The 27,229-nt window shown below is 37.9% G+C and overlaps 1 protein-coding gene across 1 annotated transcript; it reads right to left on the reverse strand.

The window, feature by feature from the left end:
• Nucleotides 1-1,305: 1,305 nt before the first annotated feature.
• Nucleotides 1,306-2,325, reverse strand: LOC149569060 (uncharacterized). The gene has a single exon (XM_089816826.1). It carries the CDS (start codon nucleotides 2,323-2,325, stop codon nucleotides 1,306-1,308), a length of 1,020 nt encoding a protein of 339 aa, XP_089672952.1.
• Nucleotides 2,326-27,229: the final 24,904 nt, after the last annotated feature.

Consider the following 27,229-nt stretch of genomic DNA (forward strand, 5'->3'; position numbering starts at 1 on the left):
GTAGAAATGACAACTATTTCATTAATACTTTTTTGGAACTTCTATATAAAGAATCTGACTTTCTTTGGCTGTATTATGCACGGTTGAAGGAAAACATGAACGATGATGATTGAACAAATGGTTATATTGTCTAATAATATGCTTTCTGTATTGTTGTCCTCTGCAAAGATTTAAATCATACTGAGTTACTACTCGAGAACTTGTATTTTCAAAAGTTAACATCAAATTATTTTGTACATGCAAGTAAAGTATCAGATGATTGGTTTAAACTTTACACAGTACATTCAAATGTCCGAATAACATGTAATGTGGGGGCTGTTTAAACTTTGCCTTCCACATGAGGGATATGATATTAAATGCCATATTAGTCTTAATTGATACGGCTTCATTTTTGGCTATCTACATTCATTCCAAGCAAGAATGAGTAAAATAAGTGCTTGGCTCCCCACACATTTAAAAAAGTTTTAATGACCCACTAGAAAATAACATCATAGAGACAATTCTAACAGTTTAAAAATCATTTGGAAATAATGTATGATAAACATCCAAGCATAAGACACATCCGTGAAGACAAGAAAGTAATGATAATTTTGCTTTCAGTTAAAAATTATCATTGCTTAATAATGATAACACATTTTAAAAAGCAATTATAATTTTGATTGAGGATATTAGGATTTTACAATCTACGTAAATGTGAATGATGAAAATTACTTTCAAAAGTAGTGCTGATATTTCTGATTAGAAGTAATGATATTTCTGATTGAAAGTAATGATATTTCTCATAATAATGATAACAGATTTCCATAATTCATGCAAATATTGTTCTTATGTTTGAGATTTAATTGTATATATAAATGTTGTGCATGTACTTCAGGAGTCAGTTTACATCTAACTATTTTACTTATCCCTGAATTATTTCATCGTGATGATGGAATGTGATCTGATAAAACCCATATACAATCAAATCCAGAAACATATGAACAATATTTTAGAGTTATCTTTTCCAAGATAGTAATGAAATCACAGCATACAGTCAAAAACTGAAGTCAAAAAATGTTTCTCAGATGATTAAGAGATCAAAGTGGACAAAATGTTTGAAATAAATGTCTGAACAACTTCTCATTATTTTATGATTTACAGTCACATTGTTTTTGACACCGAACTATTATTCACTCTAGACATTTTCAACCACATTACTATAACAACTACAGTTCACCATCAATAACAGAGCTATGATGGAAAAAGAGCCCAAAAGAAAAAACCACTGTGTATAGCCAAAATGAATTCTAAAGAATACAGATATTTTTAAGAGAAAGGACTCAAACTTCTTGACAAGCCACTGAATGAGTTTGAAGGAAAACCCAGGCAGCCAAGCAATCCACTTCTGTAAGGCAAGAAAGACTTCTTTTTCCCTCCATCTTCCTGAATTCTATGAGAATCCACAACTTTTTTACTTCCTCTACAAGACCCATTTCCTGATTCGAAAGATTTAGCACCTATTTCTCTTTCATCATACCTCAAACTCTGCTTACAATGAAGGTCGACAGCCTTTTTAGCCCCAATTTCTCTTTCATCATACCTCAGGGAATTCTTATTCTTCTTAGCCATGCTGTGCTTCTGTGCCTGTTTTGCAGGAGGAGTGATGGCAAAACCCCACAATCTATCTTTACTCCCATCACTGCTACTCCTATATAGTAAATCCTTCAGACTCCACCTCTTGAAACTCCTTGAATCCTTACCCTTTGTCTCCTTGATCCCTTCATGGATTCTGAAAAACCTGTCATCCGCATTCCCCAAGTTTTTCTGATCACGCCCTTCTTCCTCCAACAGAAAGTTCCGCAGCGAAGATCTGCCTTTGATCTTTGTCGAAGAATCCCCAGCCCTCTCCGATCCAGAAGGTCGAGGAGGGCAGGGGCTTCGACCAGCGGACCTCAGGGATGCAGAGGACCTCGACCTCGATGTCCCTGAGGTCTGCTGATTCAATGGCCGAATTTGGCCATTGTAGAAGAGCTCCTCCGCGGAGACAAGATCTGCATCTGCCTCTGAATATCTTGAACTCACACCAAAATCAAAGCCTATGTCATCATTCTTGGGCTGAGTGGTGCTTTTCTCTTCCCAAGCAAAAGGAACAGCCTTTGATCTCAAATCTTTACTAGAAATGGAAATTTCAAGCCCCTCTCCCTTGAGAAAATGGGTGGGACTTGTGGGCTCACTGAAGTAATAATCTTCAGAAATGGTGCTGTTACTCTTTCTCCCTGGGCTTGAAGGGGCAGTAATACTCGTACTTGTGCTCAAATTCAATGGCTTCAATCCTTTCCTCTCCATCATCATCTCAAATTGTTGGACCAGTTTTGTTTTCCCTCTGTATTTTGCCTATACAAGCTCCGTTATAAACAAAAATGGCTTCTTTGCTTGCTCTGTACCAGTCAAATCAGAAGCCTATCTTTTTTTTTGGCTTTTCGGAAGGAAATCAAATCTTTAATTGCATACGGATTTCTACTGTTGAAAGAAATTTGGAATGGTTACAAAGAGCCCATTCCCTCTCGTTTTTTTCCTATACAAGTAGTGTTTTCTTTGATGTCTCTCAAGGGCCCAGATCGTTTCCTGGATCGTCGGAGTAAGATTTGTGCCGCTGATATGGTCAGATGGTTTAATGTCGTGTGAATGCACGTATGCAAGACTTATTTGGAGCTGCAGGCGCCTCCTTTTTGGCCCGAAACGATGCCTCACGTTTTGGATTGATATCACCTAACATATGGTTGTAAGGAAAGAAAGACAAAGCCTAAATTTAGTAAACGCCGATCAAATGTGCTTAGATATTCTTCACCCACATCACTTAAATCTCTGACTCAACTTTGGCACCTCATGAATTGCATATTTAATTAATGGTTGGCTGTTTTGATTAATAGAAAATAAAAATAATAATTATATATTACATGTGGTTTGAAATTCTTCATACACATCTTTTAGATTTCTAGCTCAACTTTGGTACCTATAAATTACATATTTAATTAATAGTATGTCTTCTTGATTACACATGTAAGAATATGAGATTGTTTTTCTACACATTAGAAAACATCTTTGGCTATATTTATTAACAAAATATTAGACCTCTCACTATCTTATTTGTATGATTCATCAAATTACTTTCTATATTGGGGATTCCATGATCGCGATGAGCCACCTCCCTCAGCAGGCACTACTTTAGCCACCTAAAGGTTGATTTCTATGTTTTTAAAAATTTATATAAATAGTTTATGAATCCGGCTTCGACTGTGTAAACTCTCGCATGGTGATCTTGTATACCATAACCCTTTTTTGTGAATTGTAATCTTAGTATATTATTTATTAATAGAAAAGGACTATTCATCAAAAAATTACTTTCTATTAATTGTAGGAATAAGTAATTAAAAAGTATTCTAAATTTTGTTGAGCTACTATTTATCTAGATTAATAGTTAAAGTAGATATTTTTTATAATATAAATATATAATATGAGTGCTTGTATACTATGTCATTTGGCTCGATAACATAAGTCCACATGTTGCAAAGTGTTATGGTAGTTGAATAGTATCGACATTGACCAAATAAGAAATATACAACATGTTGATGCCATTTGTCTCAGGAAAAAATGATATTTTATATTGGCAAGTGTTACATAATGTATAATCTTAATATGTTATAAATTATAGGTAATAATAATAAATTAAAAGAATCCCTATATACTCTTAGTACCACTGGCCAAGGAATTGGACCTTTTGACCATTTGCTTGCCACGTGATGCTTTCAACTAATCAAACTAGAACATTGGCCCTAGATAATAATAATTAACTAAAAGTAGTATAAATTATTACAATTATTCTATTGTAATAGAAATAACTTTTTTATTCTATTGAAAATCTATTTATTATTAATTTATGTAAATCAAGTGTTGAAGATCACTTCTTTATGATGTAAATATATAAGATGATCATAGATTATTTTAGTGGCAAATCTTTGCCATTTGTTGATTCTGTCTCATCGGTCGATCATCATTTGGCGAATAGAGCATATAAAGTTGGTCAACTATGTCACCAAAAATTTACAAAATTTGGGTTCGAAGCCCTCAGTAGTCATCCATTAGTTTTCAGATGATTGATCAAAGATCCCAATCCAATCACCAATGTAATATACCTTTTGGATACAATTATTTTAAAATTTTTGCCATCCTTTACTTATTTTTTTCTTATTGGAAAACCTTATTTCACCATTAGTATAACAAATTAATTTTCCCTTGGGTTGGGCATCACCTACAATTTTACTGATGTGTGTTGCCTACCAGCCCTGTTTAGCCAACTATTTTATATTTTGGGCTTACATAGGAAGTGTTGTTTCACCTACTTTTGACATTCCCACTTGTTAATTTCACACAATTGACTAACCTTGTTTGGTATATATAATATATACATTCAAAAGATACTATTATTCTAACAAAATTCGCTATTTTCTTGTCTAACATTTCTTATTGTTGCCAAAGTTTTAGAGTGCTGAATGCATTGCCTATTGAGCAATCGTAACTCATGGTTTTCTTGAAAGGTAAGTGATTTTTAATTTATTTTTATGTGGTTATTTTTTACTATCTATGTAATACCTTGCATAGAATCCAAGAGAAATAAAACCTAACATGTTATAATGTGTATTGAACTATTTAAAAAAAAAAAATCAAGGTAACAACATGGAAGCAATATACACATACACAACATTTACACAAATGCAATTACAATACAAATTTCATTCTTGAAGGGTTCCTTCGCATTGAGTCATGTTAAGAAGGTTGTATTATTTAGTTTAAGTTTCAAGTACAAAGTCTCTTGATCATAAAGAAATAATAGATACATTATCACATAAGCAAATACACAAGTACAACTAATAATACAAAAGCACATCTAATGAATAACATCCACTACAAATCTCATAGGGTATATGAAAATAGATACAAGTACATCAATATACAATAAAATATCCTGTAGGATCTCAAAACACATGATACATAGATACATTAAATGAATAGAAATCTCCAAGATAAGAATAAGAATGATAATGGTAATACTATATCAACAAACATCCAACATTTGTTAATCTGAGGGGGACCAAAATGGTAAGAAGACACTACCTCTCGACCGTATGGTCACCTAATCAAGTTCCCACTCCCATCGTCTAGGAGAGATAATGTATGATCCACAAATAGGTAATCAAATCATAAAACAATCCCAGGTAAGAAATTCTGATACCCAAATCTACCTCAAGGGTAGCACAAACTACTAATAAAGAAAAAATAACCAAAGTCGAAAAGACACTCATCCAAACCAACATCACATACCAAAATCAACAATAGATACCAAGTACAAATCAAATATCAAAATAAAAAAGATACAACCACCTCCAAATCAATGTGATGTATCAACTTCCAAGAGTCATAACTTTTGACTTAGATATGGGCTTTGGCTGAAATTTTACAAGTACTCACATGAGGAGTGTATGCGTGAAAATGCGGCCTATGCTAACACACACACTTCAACACGATCCTTATTTGCGGATTCATCGTGGAATGAACATTGAATTGTACATCCAAAATTTGCCCTGCAAAATGACCTGTTGCCTTCTATCTAAAGGGATTTTGCCTGTTAATATCCTCAGAATCGAGGTGTAGGGAACCAGACCCTCTAAGAACGAAGGATTTGACAATGGAATTAAGCTAAGAATGAGTATACGGATTAATCTAAGAAAATGAAAGATGCAATGTAATCTAAGAACAAATGAAGCAAACTAGATTAAGCATATGCATGATTAAACTAAAATGAGATTAAACTAAAAATGAGAATGTGTGCAAGAAATGTAAGTAAATATGAGCATGAATTTCAACAGCAATTCGATAGCAAATCAATTCATCCTCCCCCAAATGAAGAGATGAGGGTCTCTTAAATAGAGTTTCTTGGAATCCATCAGCAGTTGAGATCGATTAAGATCAACGGTTAGGATTGAAGATGAGTTTCAGTCATAAAGGGAGATTCCCAAGTTAAAGGGAGTTAACAGACTTAATTTGAGATAAATAAGGAGTTAACTATTTTAATTTGAGTAGAAAAAGGAGTTAACTGTGTTAACTCATTTTTGATCAATAGTGAACTGGAAATTCTCCTTTTTTGAACTGAAGAGAGATTTTGTTGAGATATTTAATTTAATAAAATGAAATATGCTCTCATAATTACTTTTCTATTTAATTAAATAATCTTTAATTAATTAGAGACACTTTTGTTTAATTAAATAACTTTATTTAATTAATTAGGAATGTCTTCCCATTTAATTAAATAACTTTGTTTAATTATTTAGAAGTAAGTACTCTATTTAATTAAATAATTTCTTTTAATTAATTAGAAATACCTTTCCCATTTAATTAAATAATTACATTTAATTAATTAAGATAGGCGTATTTATTAAATAAAATAAATTCAATTCCATAGTATATTAGCCTTAGGATATAATTTAATTTAATTAAAGTATAAATACTTAATAATTAAATTAAATATTAATCAAGTAGGTTTAATGCAACTAATATGAGTACGTACTATAGGAATTAAATAAGAAATATGATGAATGCAAATTAGGATTTTTCTGCATCTGACAATTAAGTCAAGTAGCGAATAGTAGAATGAGAATTGCCTATTAGAATAGGACTTTGGAATTATCAGAAATAGACTAGAATTGGTATAATGGCAATGAGCCAATTTTGGGGTATTACATTTTGCCCCTCTTTGAATGAATGTGCGAGCAACACGTTTAATTCAAAGATAATCAGAAAGCATGATGTGAACATGAGATTGGTTCCGAAGGTGATGACACGGAGACCAATTGATAAGCTTTTTAAGGACCTTCTCTAGAGCAGAGCTTAATCCTAAGGAATTCAAGATGAGCACTTAGATACATAAGATCGATAGCATTTAAAAGACTATCTTCAGAACAAAGCGTAATCTTTAAGGATCTAGACAGAATGTCTAGATACCTAAAATTGATAAGCATTTAAAAAGTTTCTTCATAACGAAGTTTAACCTTTAAGGATCCAGATAGAACACCTAGATAGCTGAAATTGATAGTATTTAGAAGATTATCTCTAGAACGAAGCTTAACCTTCAAGGATCTAGATAGAACACCTAGATACCCGAAATTAATAGCATTTAGAAAGTTATCTCCAGGACGAAGCTTAACCTTCAAGGATCCAGATAGAACACCTAGATACCCGAAATTAATAGCATTTAGAAAGTTATCTCTAGGACGAAGCTTAACCTTCAAGGATCCAGATAGAACACCTAGATACCCGAAATTAATAGCATTTAGAAAGTTATCTCCAGAATGAAGCTTAACCTTCAAGGATCTAGATAGAACACCTAGATACCCGAAATTGATAAAAGATAACAAGGTCTCATTAGAGTCATAGAATCATCCCGAGAATGAGGTTTGATCCTTAGGAGTCGAGGTTTAGACTGTCCCAATACCTGTCCATCGAACTTTGAGAAGAGTTGTTATAAGGTTGATCAATTGATGAAAAGATAAGATAGATGGCAGAAATGTTAGATAGAAGGGAACAAAAAGCCCCAAGTGATGAGATGCCCCAAGTGACGAGATGCCCCAAGTGACTAGGACATAAGATGGGAACTAAATGCCCTGAGCAATAAGTATTTAATGATGTAATCATCATGCCCCCTTGGGAGCAAAATCGAAAGATGACACACCAGAAATATGATTTGAAGCAGTATATCATGTAAAGTTGACTTTAGTTGACTATTTTCAAAATGAATTTTGAAAATATGGAGAATGTAAAGTTGAAAAGATTCCAAGAATTATAAAGTATCAGAAAGATTTGACTGCACAAGCGTTCGATCACATTGGTCCCTAAAATTTTAAAACACATTTTTAAGGCTTTTGGGTGTGTCAGATCTCGAATTTGATCCCGAAAATGGATCCAGAATGGTCCAATTAGCCAAGGGTGCAATTTTTGCGCAAATCTGAGCACTTTGAAAAATTTGGTCAACACCTATATAATGGCTTGAAGGGTCATTTTCAATTCATTTGTACTTTTGTCTTTTAGTGATTTTGAGCTCTGATATAGACATGGCAGTGAACTTGAGATATCATCATTTTCAGCGCTCCAGACGATACAGCCGGCCAGTAGACTACGGACCACCGGTGAGTCATCGATCTCCCATCTTCATACTTTCGATTACACATTTTTCGAGATCATTTATGCAAGTTTTTAGCATGTTTTAGGATGTTCAATTCTTTCTTCGCGTGAGACTGATCTCTTCTCGCGCGAAGATATTCTTTCTTCGCACGAAGAAACAGGATGTGCTGTTTCTTCACGCGCGGTCGAAATATCTTCGTGCGAGGCGATTTTGGCTTCGCGTGAAGATGTAGATTCTTCGCACGTGGCAAATCCTATTTCACGTGAGAACCTCTTTTCTCGCGCGAGATGATCTATCTTCACGCGAGGAGATCTATTTTTGTGCAAAGGAGAGTTTCTTCGCGCGAGGAGAGAACTATTTCGCACGAAATCATATGTATTCGCACGAGATTTCAGCAATCTCGTGCAAAATTCTTTGCCATTTTTGTAATTTTTGCATTTAGAAATCGCATTGTATTTTGTTTTGATGCTTCGATTCGACTTGATACTGATCGTTTGTTTATCATTTTTTTGTTGTGCGTGCAGGAGGTATTCGGAGACGTATCATTTAGATCTCATTATCCACCTTATGGAGAGTTATTGCGGAGTTTGGATGACGCAGATCGGGCACACATTGCCCGATTGGGTTTGTCTTCACTATGCAGGATTCCAGCCGTGATGGTGAATCACGGTTTACTGACTGCATGGGTAGAGCATTTCCATTCAGAGACGAACACATTTCATTTGCCGATGGGTGAGATGACCATCACACTAGAGGACATATGGAGGATCTTGAGGATTCCCTTTCACGGTGCCCGAGTTGTATATGATACAGTGCCTCGATTAGGGACAGAGGCACTATCCATTGTTTTTGAGAGAGAGCTACCGAGGGGCAGGGCCATCAGCTGGGATGAGCTGATGCATACTTATGGACTTACACACAGGTTAGCATCTGTGTTGGGTATTTTCTTGAGCTGCTTCTTATGTCCTGACAGGGGATAGCATGGGTTGGAGTGTGGATGGGGTGTCATGCTCCGTAGGATGGTTGAGGCACCTGAGATCTTTGGGTGGGGTCAGTGTATGTTGGCCCATCTTTTTCATGAGATGCATGAGGTCGTCTTCTACGAGAAGAAGACCATGGCAACAGGTTTTTATGTGTTACAGATATGGGCCTGGGAGCATCTCCCTGTATGTAGACCGATTTTTGAGGATTCTTGGGAGCCCATGGAGCCCTACATTTGTAGATATTGAGGGCATATTACCCAGGCCCACCTGGGTAAGACTGAGCATTGGCGGGCACATTTTGATGACCTGGTGTCTGTTATATGGCGACCCTGGAGAGAGACAGAGGATTGGGATGATGCCCCGAGAGAGCTGCCCTGGATGTTTAGTTCTTGACCGCTGGCAGGCAGGACGACATCTGTCATAGAGAGATTTGTCATCTCTCGAGTGTGGCGATAGTATGGTAGACCACAGGACATTGCGGCTGAGTACTGTGCCTATGCTAGGGTATAGAAGGATATAGAGCGAGGATGGCCTCCACGGATGGATCCAGGACGATCCATGATAGATATTCGTAGTTTGGTTGTAGTTCAGTGGGACTACCTACCAGAGGTAGTAGATGCTGGGATGATGCCTGCATATTAGGAATTTTTGATTAGCCATCCATTCCCACGCTTCACAGATCCATTAGGGATGGCAGGGCAGGTACAGGGGTAGGGACAGGTATCACAATAGCCGCAGGCACAGCCACAGGTGCCACCACAGGTCTAGCACCGGGTACAACAGATGCCTATTCCCCCACGACAGATGGGATCACACCCAGGTACTGGGGGTAGTGGAGCAGGACATAGTCGGCGAAGGAGGTAGAGGATAGAGGAGCAGGTTCTTCAGCAGGAGGTCCCATAGTGACAGGCACCTCCACCGCAGCAGGCACCTCCACCTCAGCATGCACCAGAGATGGTCGATGAGGATATGTCGGATCAGCCGGTAGGTGGAGTATAGGATGCGGTATGACGGTACTGAGAGCGAGTTCGTGCAGCCTCCCGACAGTTAGGAGAGTTGCAGATTGTAGTAGCAGACAGGGATGCGCAATTGGTAGAGAGACAAATCGCCAGAGAGAGCGCGCAGAGGCTAGAGTTGGCATAGGATGAGATCCGCTTCCAGTCTGCTCGAGCCGCATATTATTATGTTGCATACACTAGTGCAGTACCTGATGAGACATTGCAGGTGCAGCGATTCTCTCAGTACACACAAGAGTCCGGAGGTGCATGACCTCCTGTCAGGCCGGATATGCCACCACCGCCTCCACCACCTGTTGCCCCTGTTCCTCCTGCTCCTCCCGGAGGCAAGGGTTCGGGACAGAGTTAGATGCTCTGTGCCTGACTTTTATTTTGATCTCTGGCTATGTATCGATTGGTGTGCTAGCACTAGATGTATCATTTTTGATCGATTGCGCTTGAGTAGCGCCCATTTTATTTGTACTGACCCATTCTTTGATATATATACATATACGATATTTTGAGCCGAGTATTCCTGTGTACATGTCATTGTCTGTTTTGTTTTGCTCTGATGTTCATGAGATGTATGTTTAGATAGAATGCATATGTATGAATTGACATCTGACATAGTTTTGTGCATTTTTTATTTGACAGTCACAAGTATTCCATGGAGGAACGAGAACCGATGACCCAAACGCTTGTGCAGCCGTGGAGGAATCTGATGCATGTGGAGTATGAATAGGATTACCGTCGAATTGCGTGCTAATGCCAATGAAGTATGCAAGACTATGTTAAATGCAGCCTTAGATCTGGTCACCAAGCCTCGATGATTTATCATCATTGGATATAAAACAAAGCTCGTATGTTACACAATTTCCACTGACATTGCAATCATGAAAATATGAATGTAACATAAGTTATTGGAATGTTGGGATTAAATGTAAGCATTCGAGGCACAAGAAGCCAGAATGACCAGAACATTTGTCCCTTTTAATGTAACAAGTTAACATAAGCATCCAAGCATGAATGCTAGGATGACCTGAATGTTGCTTGTATGACAGGCACACCAAACACACGGGAGATTCCTCTTATGCAAAGTATTCAATATTCATGCTGTTCGCAACGACCCTTGCGTTCGTAACCTAAGATAGAAGTGTGCTAAATATACTCACAGTGACCCGTACGTTCACTTAATAGGACGAGTATTAGTATGTACTATAGCATGAAGAGTTCTCTCCAACAAACAAGGAGAAGAACCAATATCGTTGACATATCTGTATAAAAGGAGTCGAGGTACACACGGCCATCCAATACAGAATGGAGGCTCTTATAGTGGACACCCCTCTTATAGGAATGTATCAACATATTGGAACTAAACCGCAAACAGAAAACATATGAAAAGATCATGCCCCCATTCATTACTTCTCTAGTCGGAGATGACATCATCGATGTTGCTTGAGGAGATATGATAAAGAAAAACAAAGCAATAAGAGAAAATTCTTAGAAGATCTCTTCAGTAGGGTGACAATAGTAGGGTGACAATAGTAGGCAGATGTAGTCAGAACAACTGGTGACTGTCACGAAGGAGATTCTATGAGGAAAATCTCGAAAAGAGTGACACTGGTAATAGTAGGCAGACGTAGTTAGAACAATTGGTGACTGTCACGAAGGAGATTCTATGAGGAAAATCTTGAAAAGAGTGACACTGGTGATAGTAGGCAGACGCAGTCAGAACAACTAGTGACTATCACGAAGGAGATTCTATGAGGAAAATCTTGAAAAGAGTGACACTGGTGACAGTAGGCAGACGCAGTCAGAATGACTGGTGACTGTCATGAAGGAGATTCTATGAGGAAAATCTTGAAAAGAGTGACACTAGTGACAGTAGGCAGACGCAGTCAGAACAACTGGTGACTGTCACGAAGGAGATTCTATGAGGAAAATCTCGAAAAGAGTGACACTGGTGACAGTAGGCAGACACAGTCAGAACAACTGGTGACTATCACGAAGGAGATTCTATGAGGAAAATCTCGAAAAGAGTGACACTAGTGACAATAGGAAGACGCAGTCAGAATGACTGGTGACTGTCACGAAGGAGATTCTATGAGGAAAATCTTGAAAAGAGTGACACTAGTGACAGTAGGCAAACGCAGTCAAAACAACTGGTGACTGTCACGAAGGAGATTCTATGAGGAAAATCTCGAAAAGAGTGACACTGGTGACAGTAGGCAGACGCAGTCAGAACAACTGGTGACTATCACGAAGGAGATTCTATGAGGAAAATCTCGAAAAGAGTGACACTGGTGACAGTAGGCAGACACAGTCAGAACAACTGGTGACTGTCACGAAGGAGATTCTATGAGGAAAATCTCGAAAAGAGTGACACTAGAGGGGAATGCCCTCGACCTATGACAAAACTCAGTCCATGGATACATGAGCAGGACAAGAAGGAAAACAAAAGAATGAAAGTGACTAACAAGAGGCACCTGTTTACCAGGTTCTCACCTTCTTGGATTTTTTTTTTTTTTTTTTAGGACTTAATCTGATTTTTAGGATTTTTTTCAGGACATTTAGATATGTACAGAGAGCTTGCTGAGATTGAATCAACTAAAAAATTGCTTCAGGTGGAGAGTGTTCATAGGCTCTTTAAGCACTTCTCCTTCAATTGTAGAAAGTTGATAGGCGCCAGATCCATATACTGCAGTAATGATGTAAGGACCTAGCCAGTTTGGTTCAAACTTTCCCTTTTGCATTCATTGTTGTTGATTCTTAGGATTCTCTCTTAGGACGAGATCACCCAGCTGGAAGTCACGTGGCCTAATCCTCCTATTGTAGCTTCGTGCCATTCTTTGTTGATATGCTCGTAGATGATCACAGACCACTTGTCGTCGTTCATCCAGCAACACAAGTTCTTGAAGCCGGGCTATCCTACAGTCATCATCTGTGATAAGGCCTTTCATAGAGATTCTCAAGGTAGGAATCTCAATCTCTATCGGGAGCACAGCATCTGCCCCATATACCAACGCAAAAGGAGTCATGCCCGTTGGAGTTCTAATGCTTGTTCTATATGCCCACAGGGTTGGATTGATCTGGAGATGCCAATCTCGCCCTGACTTACTGACTGTGCGATGAAGAATTTTGAGAATTGCCTTATTTGATGCCTCAGCTTGCCCATTGCCCTGGGGGTAATAAATGGAAGACAAATGTTGTGTAATTTTAAATTTCTTGCACAGTTCCTTAAGGTCTTTATTTTTGAATTGTCCTCCATTATCAGTAATGATTGAGGACGGTATACCATATCTACAGATGATGTAGTTTGTGATAAAAAGCGCTACAGTTTTGCCATCAGCAATTGTGAGAGGGACTGCCTCTACTCATTTTGTGAAATAATTTGTAGCGGTGATAATGAACTTATGTCCATTAGAAGAGGTTGGGTGAATTTGTCCTACCAAGTCAAAGGCCCATTGTTGAAATGGCCATGTTGAAGTAGAGGGAATCAACTCTCTAGCTGGAGCGTGAATGAGATTCTCATGTAGTTGACACTGTTTGCAGGACCTAGCATATTTAATAGCTTCTTGCTCCATTTTAGGCCAGTAGTAACCAGCACGAAGGAGTTTGCGAGCTAGTGTTAGGCCATTGGAATGAGATCCACAAATCCCTTCGTGAACGTCAATTAGTGCACGTTTGGGCTTGTTGGGTTCTAAACACCTAAGGAGTGTTCCATCGAGACCTCTCCTATATAGATCGTTAGCAATAATGACATAATGTGAAGCATTACGGATTAGGTAACGTTTCTCATTCCGGGTCAGACCTTCCAGAATGGTTTGATTACGAAGGTAGGAATAGATGTGATGGTAGCGGGATGATTCTTGTCCTATAATAGAACAAATCATCTTGGAATCAGGTGTGTCATAGGCTGGGTAGTGTAACGGTTCCACCAAGAACTCGTGTCAGAGATCATTTTATGGCATTTGTAGAAGGGAAGCCAGAGTGGCCATGGCATCAGCCGCTTTATTATCTACACGTGGAACCTGTTGGAAGGTGATGTGTGCAAAATATTTCATCAAGTCATCAACCATGTGCTTATAAGGAATTAGTTTTTCATCCTTTGTTTGATACACATCATTTACTTGGTTGATGACAAGCTGGGAGTCACCGAAGATATCCAATTGATCTACTCTCCATTCAGCTATAATTTTCATACCATTGATCAAAGCTTCATATTCAACAATGTTATTTGTACAAGGAAACAGAATCTTGTATGCTTTGGGCAATGAGTATTTTTGTGGTGTGATGAAAAGCAATCTAGCACCTGATCCTTGTTGTGTGAAGGATCCATCGAAGAACATAACCCATGTATGGTGAGTGAGTGTTAGAATTGACTCATCTAGAAAATTAATGTTTATTGATAGGAGACTCGGTATGGGTGCCTTAGCTAGCTGGTCTGCAATTGCCTGTCCCTTTATAGCTTTGCGTTCAACATATTGGATGTCGAACTCACTTAGTATCATGACCCATTTAGCCAATCTTCTTGTGAGAGCTGCCTTACTAAGCAAATACTTTAAGGGATCTATTTTAGCCACAAGCCATGTAGTGTGGGAAAGCATGTAGTGTCTCAACTTTTGGGAAGCAAAGACAACTGCCAAGCAAGCTTTCTCAATAATAATGCAGTTTTTCTCATAAGAGACCAATGTTCGACTCAAGTAATAAATAGCTCTTTCTTTGTTATCATTGTCTTCCTGAGCCAACAGGATTCCCAAAGATGTTTCAGTAGCTGAAATGTATAAAAGCAAAGGTTTCCCATGCATAGGAGGCATCAGGATTGGTGGATTGACAAGATACTGTTTAATCTGTGTTAAGCTTTGCTCACAATCCTGGCTCCAATTGAATTTCACACCCTTATGTAAAGTCTTTGTGAAGGGTTGTGATTTATCCGCCAATTGTGAAATAAATCTGTGAATAGATTGAAGCCTTCCTTGTAGTCCTCTCATCTGACTGATGTTTCGAGGTGGTGGCATGTCCATTATTGCTTGTACTTTTTTTGGATCTACTTCAATTCCCTTTGGAGAAACAATATATCCTAATAGTTTTCCTGATGTGACACCAAATGCACACTTCTTAGGATTGAGCCAAAGACTAAACTTTTCCATACGATCTAGGATTGGTCCCAAATCATGCAAATGGGTATTGCGTTTAGCGCTTTTGACCAAATTATCATCAACATAGTCCTCCATAGTTCTATACATCATGTCATGGAAGATTGTAGTAACAGCCCGCTGATATGTAGCTCCATCATTCTTTAAACCAAATGGCATTACATTCCAACAAAAGGTTCCCCATGCACATGTGAAGGCTGTTTTCTCTTGATCTTCTGGTGCAATTTTTATCTAATTGTATCCAGAAAAACCATCCATAAGTGAGTACATCTCATAGCCAGCTGTCATGTCCACAATCATATCAATATTAGGGAGTGGGAAGTCATCTTTAGGACATGCCAAGTTAAGATCACAGAAATCTGTACAAACTCTGATAGACTTATCATGCTTGGACACAAGGACAATATTGGATATCCATTCAGCATAATCAATTGCATGAATGAAACCAGCCTTCAGAAGTTTCTCCAATTCAGTTTTGACTAGCAATGCAACATGAGGATGCATTTTGCGGAGCTTCTGTTTAACTGGTTTTATGCCTGGCATTATGGACAAGTGGTGCATAATAAGATCAGGATCCAATCCTGGCATGTTAGAATATGTCCAGGCAAAATTTATTTTCTTTCCCTTGAAAAAGGCAATGAATTGTTCCTTTTCTTTAGTTGACAATGACTGAGCCAAATGTATCACATGAGGATGTTCTTCTATGCCTAGGTTAATCGGCTATGTTGGCTCTATTAACACTGATGATCTCTCCTGAAAGTGACTGGGAAGGACATCAAATATCTCATCTGCAGGAGCCTCAGAGAGGTTTTCACCCTTGGATACATCTTTTGTTTTTACTATTTTTGGATTCGACACTGCCACAATGTGGTTTTCACCATCAGACCTCTTGCAATTTTTCTTTTTAATTATGTGACTAAGATATTTGATGTCGGCCTCAGTCATGTTGATGCTCTGCTCATTGGTGGAAGACGTTACAGGTTCGATAGTGTTTAGGTAACAGGCAAGATTATAGTCATTTTGGAACATGGGGACTTCGTTATATGCATTGGGGTTCCAGTCTATAAGCTTGAGATGTGCGAGTGAGAGAGTAGTGGCTAGTTCAATTGCGTTCACAGTATAGTTATTAAATTCGAGACCTACGGCGACCTCACCCACAGGTGTGTTCAAACGTCTCAGAGTACGAACATTAGTAATTGATGAATCTAAGACACTAGTTGGACCAGACCCCTGTGACCTATTCCTAGAGGTTTCACTCACTTCGATTTGATTTTCATAGACATGCACTTGGTCAATGTCTTTATCAGTAGTCGCTTCTGAAAGATTGTCAAATTCATATTCATGAGAATCGGTTCTACATGGTGAGAGACTATAGAACTCCCCAATAGTGATAGGGACATACTCTCCTTCAGCCTCTGGATTCTTACACAAATACTCAACATGACATGACTGACTAGATTCTCCCTTTTCTGAATGATATTCGAGTTGCTCAATATTGTCCTCAGAAGAATCACTAGTATCATCCAGAGTGCTAACACGTGGCACAAAGTCATCTGGCTCAGCAAAGAATTTAGCAAGATCATAAGGAATAGGATGAGGGTAAGAATCCTCATCATCAGATTCTTCCTTTTGAGTACCTAATTCAGATTGTGACTCATTTTCAGATGAACTCTCAGGTACAGGTATGAATTTATTGGATCCCAAATGGAAAGGGACCTTCTTGAACCCTAGGCCAGTTGTGTCACTGTTGCTTCGAGCTGTTGCTTTGACCGGATCTATTAAACCATTGTTATTGCACCCAATAGGGCCAGTTCCCTTGTAGCCAAAACGCTTCATAAGCTTAAGACCAGGTCCATACTTCTTAGGAGTGATTTCTCGAACTTGTTCTGTAAGGTCTACTGGAGACTCTTCTTTGTAAAGCCATGCAGCAATGGCTCTGTTTTTGCTTTCATCTTCTAAGGGAACTATAGCTTTGACAAAAGAACCATTAAACTTGGTATGAGGTGTCAATACGAATGGCTTCTTTGCTAGTGAGGGTCTCCCAAAATGTCGAGGCGATTCTGGAATTGATGTTAATGATAACACTAGTTCCATGTGGTACTCTCCCATACCAATTTCTTTCAATTTAAATGACTGCTAAATTTGTTTCAGCTTATTGTTGTGACAATTAGTAGACTCACGGTTAGTAGGGACGAAAGATTCAGCAGCTTTGAGCATATTGCAAGTGTAGCTAGTAGTTGCTGGAATAGTAACTTCAGAGCCATGAAATGGGAATTTAATGCATTGGTGGTATGTGGATGGCACAACGCGCATCTCATGTATCCATGGCCGTCCTAACAGAATGTTGTAGGCTAAGGGAATGTCGAGCACCTGACAGGTGACATCCCTTTCGACAGGACCAGCACGAATTGGTAAAGTCACAAGACCTAGTGACTTTCGTTCTACTTCATCATATGCTTTAATAGTGATCTTTCGTCGAGGATCGATAGAGTCCTCAGAATAACCCAATTGTCTAAGCAGAGCTACAGAAACAATATTTAGGCCAGCGCCATTGTCAATGAGTACCCGATGAACATGTGTCTGGTGGATCATAACCTCAATATGTAGAGGCTGATTGTGTGGGTGATTCAGTGAGTTTTCATCCTCCTCGGAGAAGGTCATAAGATGAGGTGAGGTCAAGTGACCTACCATGGATTGAAATCGTTCAAGATCAAGATCCTGAGGAACGTTTGTCTTAGTGAGGGCTCTGTCCAAAATTTGCTTATGAGCGGGCGATATTTTAAGCAGCTCAAATATAGAAATGTGAGCATTGGTTCATTTCAATTGATCTAGAACACTATAACTGGTTACAGTCAAGTTCGTCGTGTGTTTTGCACCTTTACCGGATGGACCAGCAAGGGCTTTGTCCTTGTGTTGTTCGAGATTTGAAGTAGGAGATGTAGGACCTTTGAGCACCAATCTCGCATGAGAGTGAGTAACAACATTAGCACAGTGTTGCAAAGACGTATTATCCATGTTATTGAAAGTAGGGCCTCTCAAGACAAATGGTGTCTTGGGTTTATCGTTATCTTGTTTCCCCTTTATGGTAATAATGTTGCAGTATTCAAAATCTACAGGTTCAACCATGTGAATGACATTGTCATCATTGGAATATGTATAGTTGACCTTATTGTAGGGTTCTGGTTTCGAAGTCTCTCCTTTTTCATAAGGTGGGAAAGGCTCTTTGAACGCCTTGTGGTCCGAGTTTTTGTTATGTCCATCTACCACAAGTTCACCAGCATCAATCATGTCTTGGACTTTATGACGTAAGTTTATACAGTTGATGGTTTTATGACCCTTGTTTTGGTGATACTCACAAAATGAGGTCTCATTCCACCATGGTGGACGTGGTTGTGGATCATAGGGATGAGGGTTATCCATTGGTGAGATAATCTTGTGTCGTAGCAATGTTTTGTAAACCATATCCAAAGGTTCTCCTAAAGGCGTATACTCTCGCTTGGGTCGTGCTACCCATGAGTTTCTCGATTTATTCCCAGACATTTTATTGTTAGGAGGAGGCTTCTCAGCACTTTTGGCCGCTTTGAAGTAGTCTGTGAGATTAAATGCTACTTTAGCAGGTTTTGGTATGACATTATCAACAACCCCATCATGTACAATTTCTCGATTCTTGTTGACATGTTTGATTTTATCCTTGTTGGAAGTGGAACTTTGTTTTGAGTCTCTCTGAAGAGTGAGCTCACCCTTCTTGACCATAAATTCTTCGATACGGATAGCCTGTGTAATCATGTCTTCAAAGGTATGCAGACCTTGCAGTTGGACTCTATACCTGAAATCAGGTAAGAGGTTATCGATGAAAATGTCGAGCTTCTCTGTTTCTGGGATTTTACAGGAGTACTTGGTATAAAACTGTCTCCACCGTTGGAGGAAAGTGAGAAAAGGCTCACCCACCTTCTGTTTAAGGTTGTATAGATCTTGAATATTTACAGGGTGTTGAATGTTATGAGAATATTGCTGAACAAATGAATTAGCAATTTCATCAAATGTCTTGATGCCGGGAGGTAAATGTGAAAACCACTCCAAAGCTTGACCACCTAGGCTTCTAGGGAATAAACGCATGAGGTACATTTGATTGTGTATAAAATCCATAGATAAAGCACCAAATTCCTGCAAGTGATCTTGGGGATCAGTAGTACCAAAGTACTTGTCATATTTGGGTAGTTCTACACCTCTTGGGAAAGGCAGCATGTTTATACTTTTGTCAAATGGAAATGAACAAAGAGTGTCCAATGTGTATGTCTTTTTAGGTTTCTCTTTCTCATGCATCATCTGAGCTAATTGGTCTTGCATAATCTTCAGTTGTTTTTGGAGTTTAGTGGTCTCAGTTTCTTCTTCACGTGTGATAATGGTCTCCACATCGAAATGTGTGGGCAGTTTAGCTCCCTCTTGGGCGAGTTTGAGAAAGTACTTTTCTTTCTCTTCGTTGATTAGGATTCCCATGATCTTCTGAAAGTTTTTGTCTCGTCGACATCTTGCTATGTGTTCAGGAAGGATTTCCACCTCTTCTTGTTCTTCATCAGTGTCATTTTCTTTCTCTTTCTCCTTGTCATCCCTAGGTTGTTCTTGATATCAACTATGGCTACCCCGTTCAAGTTCACGATTAGGCATTATAGGAACTTGTTCAGTTTTCGTATGTTGTGTTTGAAAAGAGTCCGTGGAGAAAGGGTCATACATTGTGTTTGAGAATGCAGGACTCCTACCTGTCTCAGTATCCTTTTGGTAAAAAAGATTCCCAATTTGTTGTAAATTGGGAAATGTTCGTTGATCTTGAGATGACCTTGCAGGTGAGGAAGATTGTGAAGATGCCTCACTAGCCAAACTAGATATGGATTGCATAGCAAAAGGTAAGCCACCTCTGCTGCGATTATGACCCCTAGCATGACCACGTCTAATGTTATCAGGATAAAACACGTTGCCACTTCTGGTTGTGACAGTCATAGGCAAGGACACAAAGCTAGAACCTAGACAAGGACTATACTAAGACTGAGTCTCAAAAAAGGACAAGATAATAACAAGAATGCTATTCACTAAGGCACAAATGGTCTGATTTAAAGGCTAAAATAGCTAGAGATTATGACCACTGCAACACAAAGTATGGCAAGCATTAAGACGAGGATGTATGAGACGAGACTAGTCAAGGTATAAGACACAAGTTTTCAATTAAGTAAAGTGTCGCTGTTCTAGGACTGTTTGCAAATAGAGAGCGATAAATGGACGCAAAAAAGGACAGCGTGCAGGCTGCAGATAGCTAAAACAGACCCAGATTGTAAATGCTGATACAAAACTTCATGTGGAAAACCTTTACGGGTTGCACGAAGAAGTTTTATGGCCCGCGCGAAGATGTTTATGTCTCGCGCAAAGATTAGTAACAGTTTTTAATTTCGCACGAGAATGTTTCTATATCGTGTGAAGATGCGCAACAGAACTTTAATTTTGCGCGAGGGCAAAATGGCTTCGCACGAGATCCAAATGATTTTGCGCAAAACCAAAATGATTTCGTGTGAATGGACAGAACAGTTTCACAACAGCGACTAATTTTGACAAAATTTTTGATCGATCCAATAACCAGGCAGATAAACAGGCACGTAGAACAGCAAGCAAGTGATTTCAAGAACGTCCGAAAACAATGAGCAAGGGCAAAAGCAACCTTGCGCATGAACAATCAAGTGACTTAGTTTGTGTTTAATCCATAAGAGAGCTATTTGTGTACATTTTCAAAGAGTTTTGCAATCATCGCACATGTTCCTTAGAAAAATAAAAGTTGGCTTCTCTAAGGCATTTAATAATGGTGTGACTCTACAACTTTTATGGCTCACAGGGGTGACTCCCAATCCCGACACACCGAGGTTTTGACACAGTCTGAGAACTTAATCTTCAAGAGCTGCTAGGGAGATCTGACAACCCACAATGAACCACACCCGTGGAGATTTCTTCCACAAGGACATTTATATAGCCGTTGTCACTACCATGGCGAAAATGGCTATTACCGCTTGAGGTTCTGTCATCACAGTTTTCCCTGTAGAGGGATTGTCTACTATGGTTAACCCTCTCTAAAGGTGACCGACTCACAATAGTATACCACAAGGGGACTTAGCTTCCAAATTCAAGGTTCTGACACCTTTTGACCTTTAGCTCAATCAAAGCAAATAGATTAATCCGACACGCTAGACTAAGATTATCCTTTAAAGATCTATGATATCATCTTCCTGTGATCTATCAACCTCTCCGGAGAAAGGATGCCTTAATCAACAAGTCAAAGATTCATCTATCTACGAGATGCTCAAAGTATCCTCCCCACCCATAAGGAATCTGTCTTAGAGAGGAGTTTCACTAGGAACCCACTCCCTCAAGATCCACGAATAGTGTTCATGGGGGCTTAATTACTATGTGTGTACAGATGTTAATTCCTGAAAGCAAATCTATCTAAAAGTAATAAAAAAGCACAAGGTGGTACACTTAACGCTTTAACTAATATGAGGTGAGTCCAAAGATGTGGAACATTTAACCCCTCACACAAGCCAAAATGAGTCCACAACTCAAAAATTAGTGAGTTCTAAAAAGCACAAAAGGGTTGCCTTGTGGAGCCTTCAACGCTTATGTCCTGTAGACCCCTCCCCTATTTAACGTGGCACTGAGCTTGCAACCACAGGGTGGAACGAGGGGCCGGCGGATTAGCGAGTCCAATAACCCAAGATAGTTAATCAGATCTATCACTAAAGACTAAGCTTGCTAAATGAATACTAACAGAGATTACACCCTAGTATGAGTTTATGCATGTGATGTAAAATGGAAGTACAAAAGGAAACACACAAGCTCAACACGAAAGATGTTTTTTTTAGATCCAAATGAAATGTTATCAGCTGATGAAGATTACCTGGTGATCCTTGCAACGCGCTTAGTAGATTCTTACCTGTTCTTGACAACTTTAGCACGCTTTTCCCATTATTCCTGAAACCGCTACTATGTTGTTCAAAAAAAATCAAGACAAAACATAGAAACACTAAAAACTGCTAATAGTCAACAAAATTTTTTTAAAAAACATGCAAATCAATGCAAAAAAAATTTGCCTCTGTCAGCAGAGTTTCATGCGAAATTCTTGACAGTCCGCGCGAAGAAGTTTTATGGCCCGCGCGAAATCAAATCCGGCTCGCGCGAGATTAAATTTAGCTCGCGCAAAAAATAAAGTCTTGCGCGAAGATTCGCGCACCGAAGAACTTTCTCATGCGATGCAGAAAGAATCTTCACGCGAAGATTCTAGATCCTCGTGCGAAAATGAACAGTTTCGCAGGAAGATTCAAACCTGTACGGAACAATACAGACAGAGAACAAAAAAAATGATTAAAAAAATACAAAAAGAGGCCAGAAAAATTGATTTTCCTGGCCCCACAGTGGGCGCCAAAAATGTATGTGTGAAAATGCGGCCTATGCTAACACACACACTTCAAAACGGTGCTTATTTGCGGATTCATCGCGGAATGAACTTTGAATTGTACATCCGAAATTTGCCCTACAAAGTGACCTGTTGCCTTCTATCTAAAGGGATTTTGCCTGTTAATATCCTCAGAATTGAGGTGTAGGTAACCAGACCCTCTAAGAACGAAGGATTTGACAATGGAATTAAGCTAAGAATGAGTATACGGATTAATCTAAGAAAATGAAAGATGCAATGTAATCTAAGAACAAATGAAGCAAACTAGATTAAGCATATGCATGATTAAACTAAAATGAGATTAAACTAAAAATGAGAATGTGTGCAAGAAATGTAAGTAAATATGAGCATGAATTTCAACAGCAATTCGATAGAAAATCAATTCATCCTCCCCCAAATGAAGAGATGAGGGTCTCTTAAATAGAGTTTCCTAGAATCCATCAATGGTTGAGATCGATTCAGATCAACGGTCAAGATTGAAGATGAGTTTCAGTCATAAAGGGAGATTCCCAAGTTAAAGGGAGTTAATAGACTTAATTTGAGATAAATAAGGAGTTAACTATTTTAATTTGAGTAGAAAAAGGAGTTAACTGTGTTAACTCATTTTTGATCAATAGTGAACTGGAAATTCCCCTTTTTTAAACTGAAGAGGGATTTTGTTGAGATATTTAATTTAATAAAATGAAATATGCTCTCATAATTACTTTTTCTATTTAATTAAATAATCTTTAATTAATTAGAGACACTTTTGTTTAATTAAATAACTTTATTTAATTAATTAGGAATGTCTTCCCATTTAATTAAATAACTTTGTTTAATTATTTAGAAGTAAGTACTCTATTTAATTAAATAATTTCTTTTAATTAATTAGAAATACCTTTCCCATTTAATTAAATAATTACATTTAATTAATTAAGATAGGCGTATTTATTAAATTAAATAAATTTAATTCCATAGTATATTAGCCTTAGGATATAATTTAATTTAATTAAAGTATAAATACTTAATAATTAAATTAAATATTAATCAAGTAGGTTTAATGCAACTAATATGAGTACGTACTATAGGAATTAAATAAGAAATATGATGAATGCAGATTAGGGTTTTTTTGCAGCTGACAATTAAGTCAAGTAGCGAATAGCAGAATGAGAATTGCCTATTAGAATAGGACTTTGGAATTATCAGAAATAGACTAGAATTGGTATAATGGCAATGAGCCAATTTTGGGGTATTACAAGGAGGAGTTATTTGGATTGTTGATTGAGCTCAACTTAGTAGGTGGTCATTTCAACATTTTTCTAGGAGCCTAAAATTTCATCTTGACTGTTGAAATTGAGTTTTTTTGTTTTTTTAATTTTTAATTTTTAATTTTAATTTTTTTAGTTTTTTAGAAAGTTGATTTTTTAATAAATCCATAATTATACTCTTGATTTCGTAGATTAGTTGGCAATTCATCTTGCCTTAGTTGGTGGCTTTTCTTGGAAAAAAATGGGATTCGTAGGATGGATTTTGGAAATTCCCAAAACATGAAAAGTTCTATTTTTTCCAAAAATCTGCCAAATATGGTAATTTTCAAATTGTAATAAGTAGATGTTTTCTTTCATTATAAGGTAGAATAGAGTTGGAGAAGTTGAATGAAGAATCTGGTGTTTTGAAAATTCATGTTGTGTTATTATTTTCTGAGCATTATTTTGAAAGGGGTTTGTGCTAATCATTTGGTATCAGAGTAGGAAGATGGGTGGGAGAGGAAGAGGAAGAGGAAGAGGAGGTGTCATTCCAATGTGAAGATTTATGTTGGATATGCAGAGGTAGATTGAATGATTGGATGAGAGAATGGATAATCAAGGAATACCATTAGCACAAGGAGAGGACAAATTAGATGAAGGGGGAAATCAAAGAGGTGTTAATCAAAATGAAGAAAATGAAGAAGAACCCTTGGAAGAGTTGAGATATGAAGATAGAGCATTTCAGGCTTTAAAAGGGAAAAATGAAGGGATCAAGATTGAAGTCTCAGACTATGCTGGTAGTCTTAAGCCAGAAGAGTTGATAGACTAGCTAAATGAGATGGGTAAAGTTTTTGAATGGAAGCCTATGGCCAAGGGAAAAAAGATGCGAAGTTTTCTTGCACAAAATTAAAGGGGCATGCAACGATATGGTGGGATCACCTCTAGAAGGAACAAACCATAAAAAAAGAGGAAAAAATCAAAATGTGGAGCAAGATGGAGAAAAAGCTTTGGGAAAAGTTCTTACCATTAGACTACTCTCAAACCCTATTTCATAAGTTCCAAAATTTGAAGAAAAATCTATCTTGTATAGAAGAGTACAGAAATGAATTCTATAAGTTATCCATGAGAATAGAGCATTAAGAATATGATGAGTAGGTGGCTGCTAGATATATGAATGGCCTTAAATTCTCTATCCAAGATGAATTGAGAAGGCATTGTGTTAATAGTATGGAGGAAGCCTACCAATTAGCTCTAAATGTTGAAGAAAAGTAGAATTGACACTACAATTAGAGTAATAGAGGAGGAGAAAGGGGTCCCTCAACAACATTTTGAGGAGGTTCTAACTATGGCCAAGGAGAATCCTCCCAAGGATTCAAAAGAAATATAGACTCCAGACAAGATCTTGTAAAATAGGAAAGACAATGGGGATTTCAATGAGGATGAGGTTATGTTAGCTGAAGAGGATGGGAAACCCAATGGAGGCCCTTTACCTAGTTTAGATGTAAAGAAGAAGGACATAGAGCCTATGAATGCTCAAATTATAACATGCCAGAAATAAATCAAGGAAGATAGCCTAGAGTGAACCTAGCTCAGCTAGAAAAGGAGGAGCAAGAAGTCTCACTAGATGTGGGAGAAACCCTCATGATGAGGAGATCAATGATCATCCCAGAAAAAGATGAATTTCTTGAAAAGAATTGTGATGATTTGTGGCTCTGGATCGACATTTTCAAAACTAGATGCACTTTTGGTGGAAAGGTATGTCAAGTTATTGTTGATGGGGGTAGTTGTGAGAATATGGTATCTAGAGATATGGTAGAGAAATTAAATTTACAATGTGAGAAGCATCCTCACCCTTATTGTATTGCATGGTTTAAGAAAGGAAATGAAGTAACAATTGATAAAGATGTTTAGTTAGATTTACCATGGGAAAATTTTATAAGGATGAGATATGGTGATGTTATCCTTATGGATGCATGCCATATGTTGTTGGGAAGACCATGTCAATATGATAGGAAGGTCATGCATGATGAGGAGAAAAATACTTACACATTTTTGAAGGATGGATCTAAAAAGTGGTTATGCTGCCTCTTAAGGATGAAAAGAAGAATGAAACCATATTGTGTACAAGAGAAGTTATCAAAGAAATGAAAGTAACGCATTGTTGTTATGCATTAGTACTAAAAAGAGGAGAAGAACAAGAAAACAAAGTGCCACCCAAGGTGATGAAGGTGCTGGAGGATTTTGTTGATGTTGCTCCTAAGGAACTACTTGATGGTCTACCACCCAAAACAGATATTCAACATCATCTTGATCTTATTCTTGGAGAAAATTTGACCTAATTAAGTAGCCTATTGGTTGAATCCAACACAACATGTAGAGTTGAATAAAAAAGTGATAGAACTGATGCAAAAGGTTCTAGTTAGGGAAAGCATGAGTTTGTGTACAATACCCACATTGTTGACTCCAAAGAAGGATGGTACATGGAGGATGTACACTGATAGTAGAGAAATCAATAAGATTACCATTAAGTACTAGTTTCATATTCCTTAGATAGAGGACATGATGGATGAATTAGTGGGGGCTAAGTACTTTAGCAAGATTGATCTTTGAAGTGGATACCAATAGATCCACATTTGAGAGGGAGATGAATGAAAGACAACATTTAAGATAAGAGATGGTTTGTTAAAATCGATGGTTATGCCTTTGGAGGTTTTAAATGCACCTAGCACATTCATGCGGTTGATGAATATAGTACTATGACCTTACATTGGTAAGTTTTGTTGGACTAACAACCAATGTTCCCCTTCAGGATTCGTGATATGGCTTAATCACATCCTATTTTCTATAAGTCTAGTGGTTGTATTGGGCATTGACAGGTCAATCTTTTGGTGCAATGACAACTCTAGCTTGTAACAAGTGGTATCAGAGCTTGGTCATAGGTTTGAATCTCCTCAAGTAACACTGAGGGGGGATTGTTGGACTAATTGCCAATGTTCCCCTTCAGGATTTGTGACATGGCTTAACTGCCTCCTATGTTATATAAGCCTAGTGGTTATATTAGGCATTGATAGGTTGATCTTTTGGTGTAACGAAAATTCTATCTTGTAACAAGTTTTTTTTGGTTTACTTTGATGATATTTTGATCTATAGTAGAAGCAAGCTAGAACACTT

The sequence above is a fragment of the Cupressus sempervirens genome, chromosome 3 (genome assembly GCF_028749045.1).
Source record: "Cupressus sempervirens isolate cs-2001-9-10 chromosome 3, ASM2874904v1, whole genome shotgun sequence".
Classification (NCBI taxonomy): Eukaryota; Viridiplantae; Streptophyta; class Pinopsida; order Cupressales; family Cupressaceae; genus Cupressus; species Cupressus sempervirens.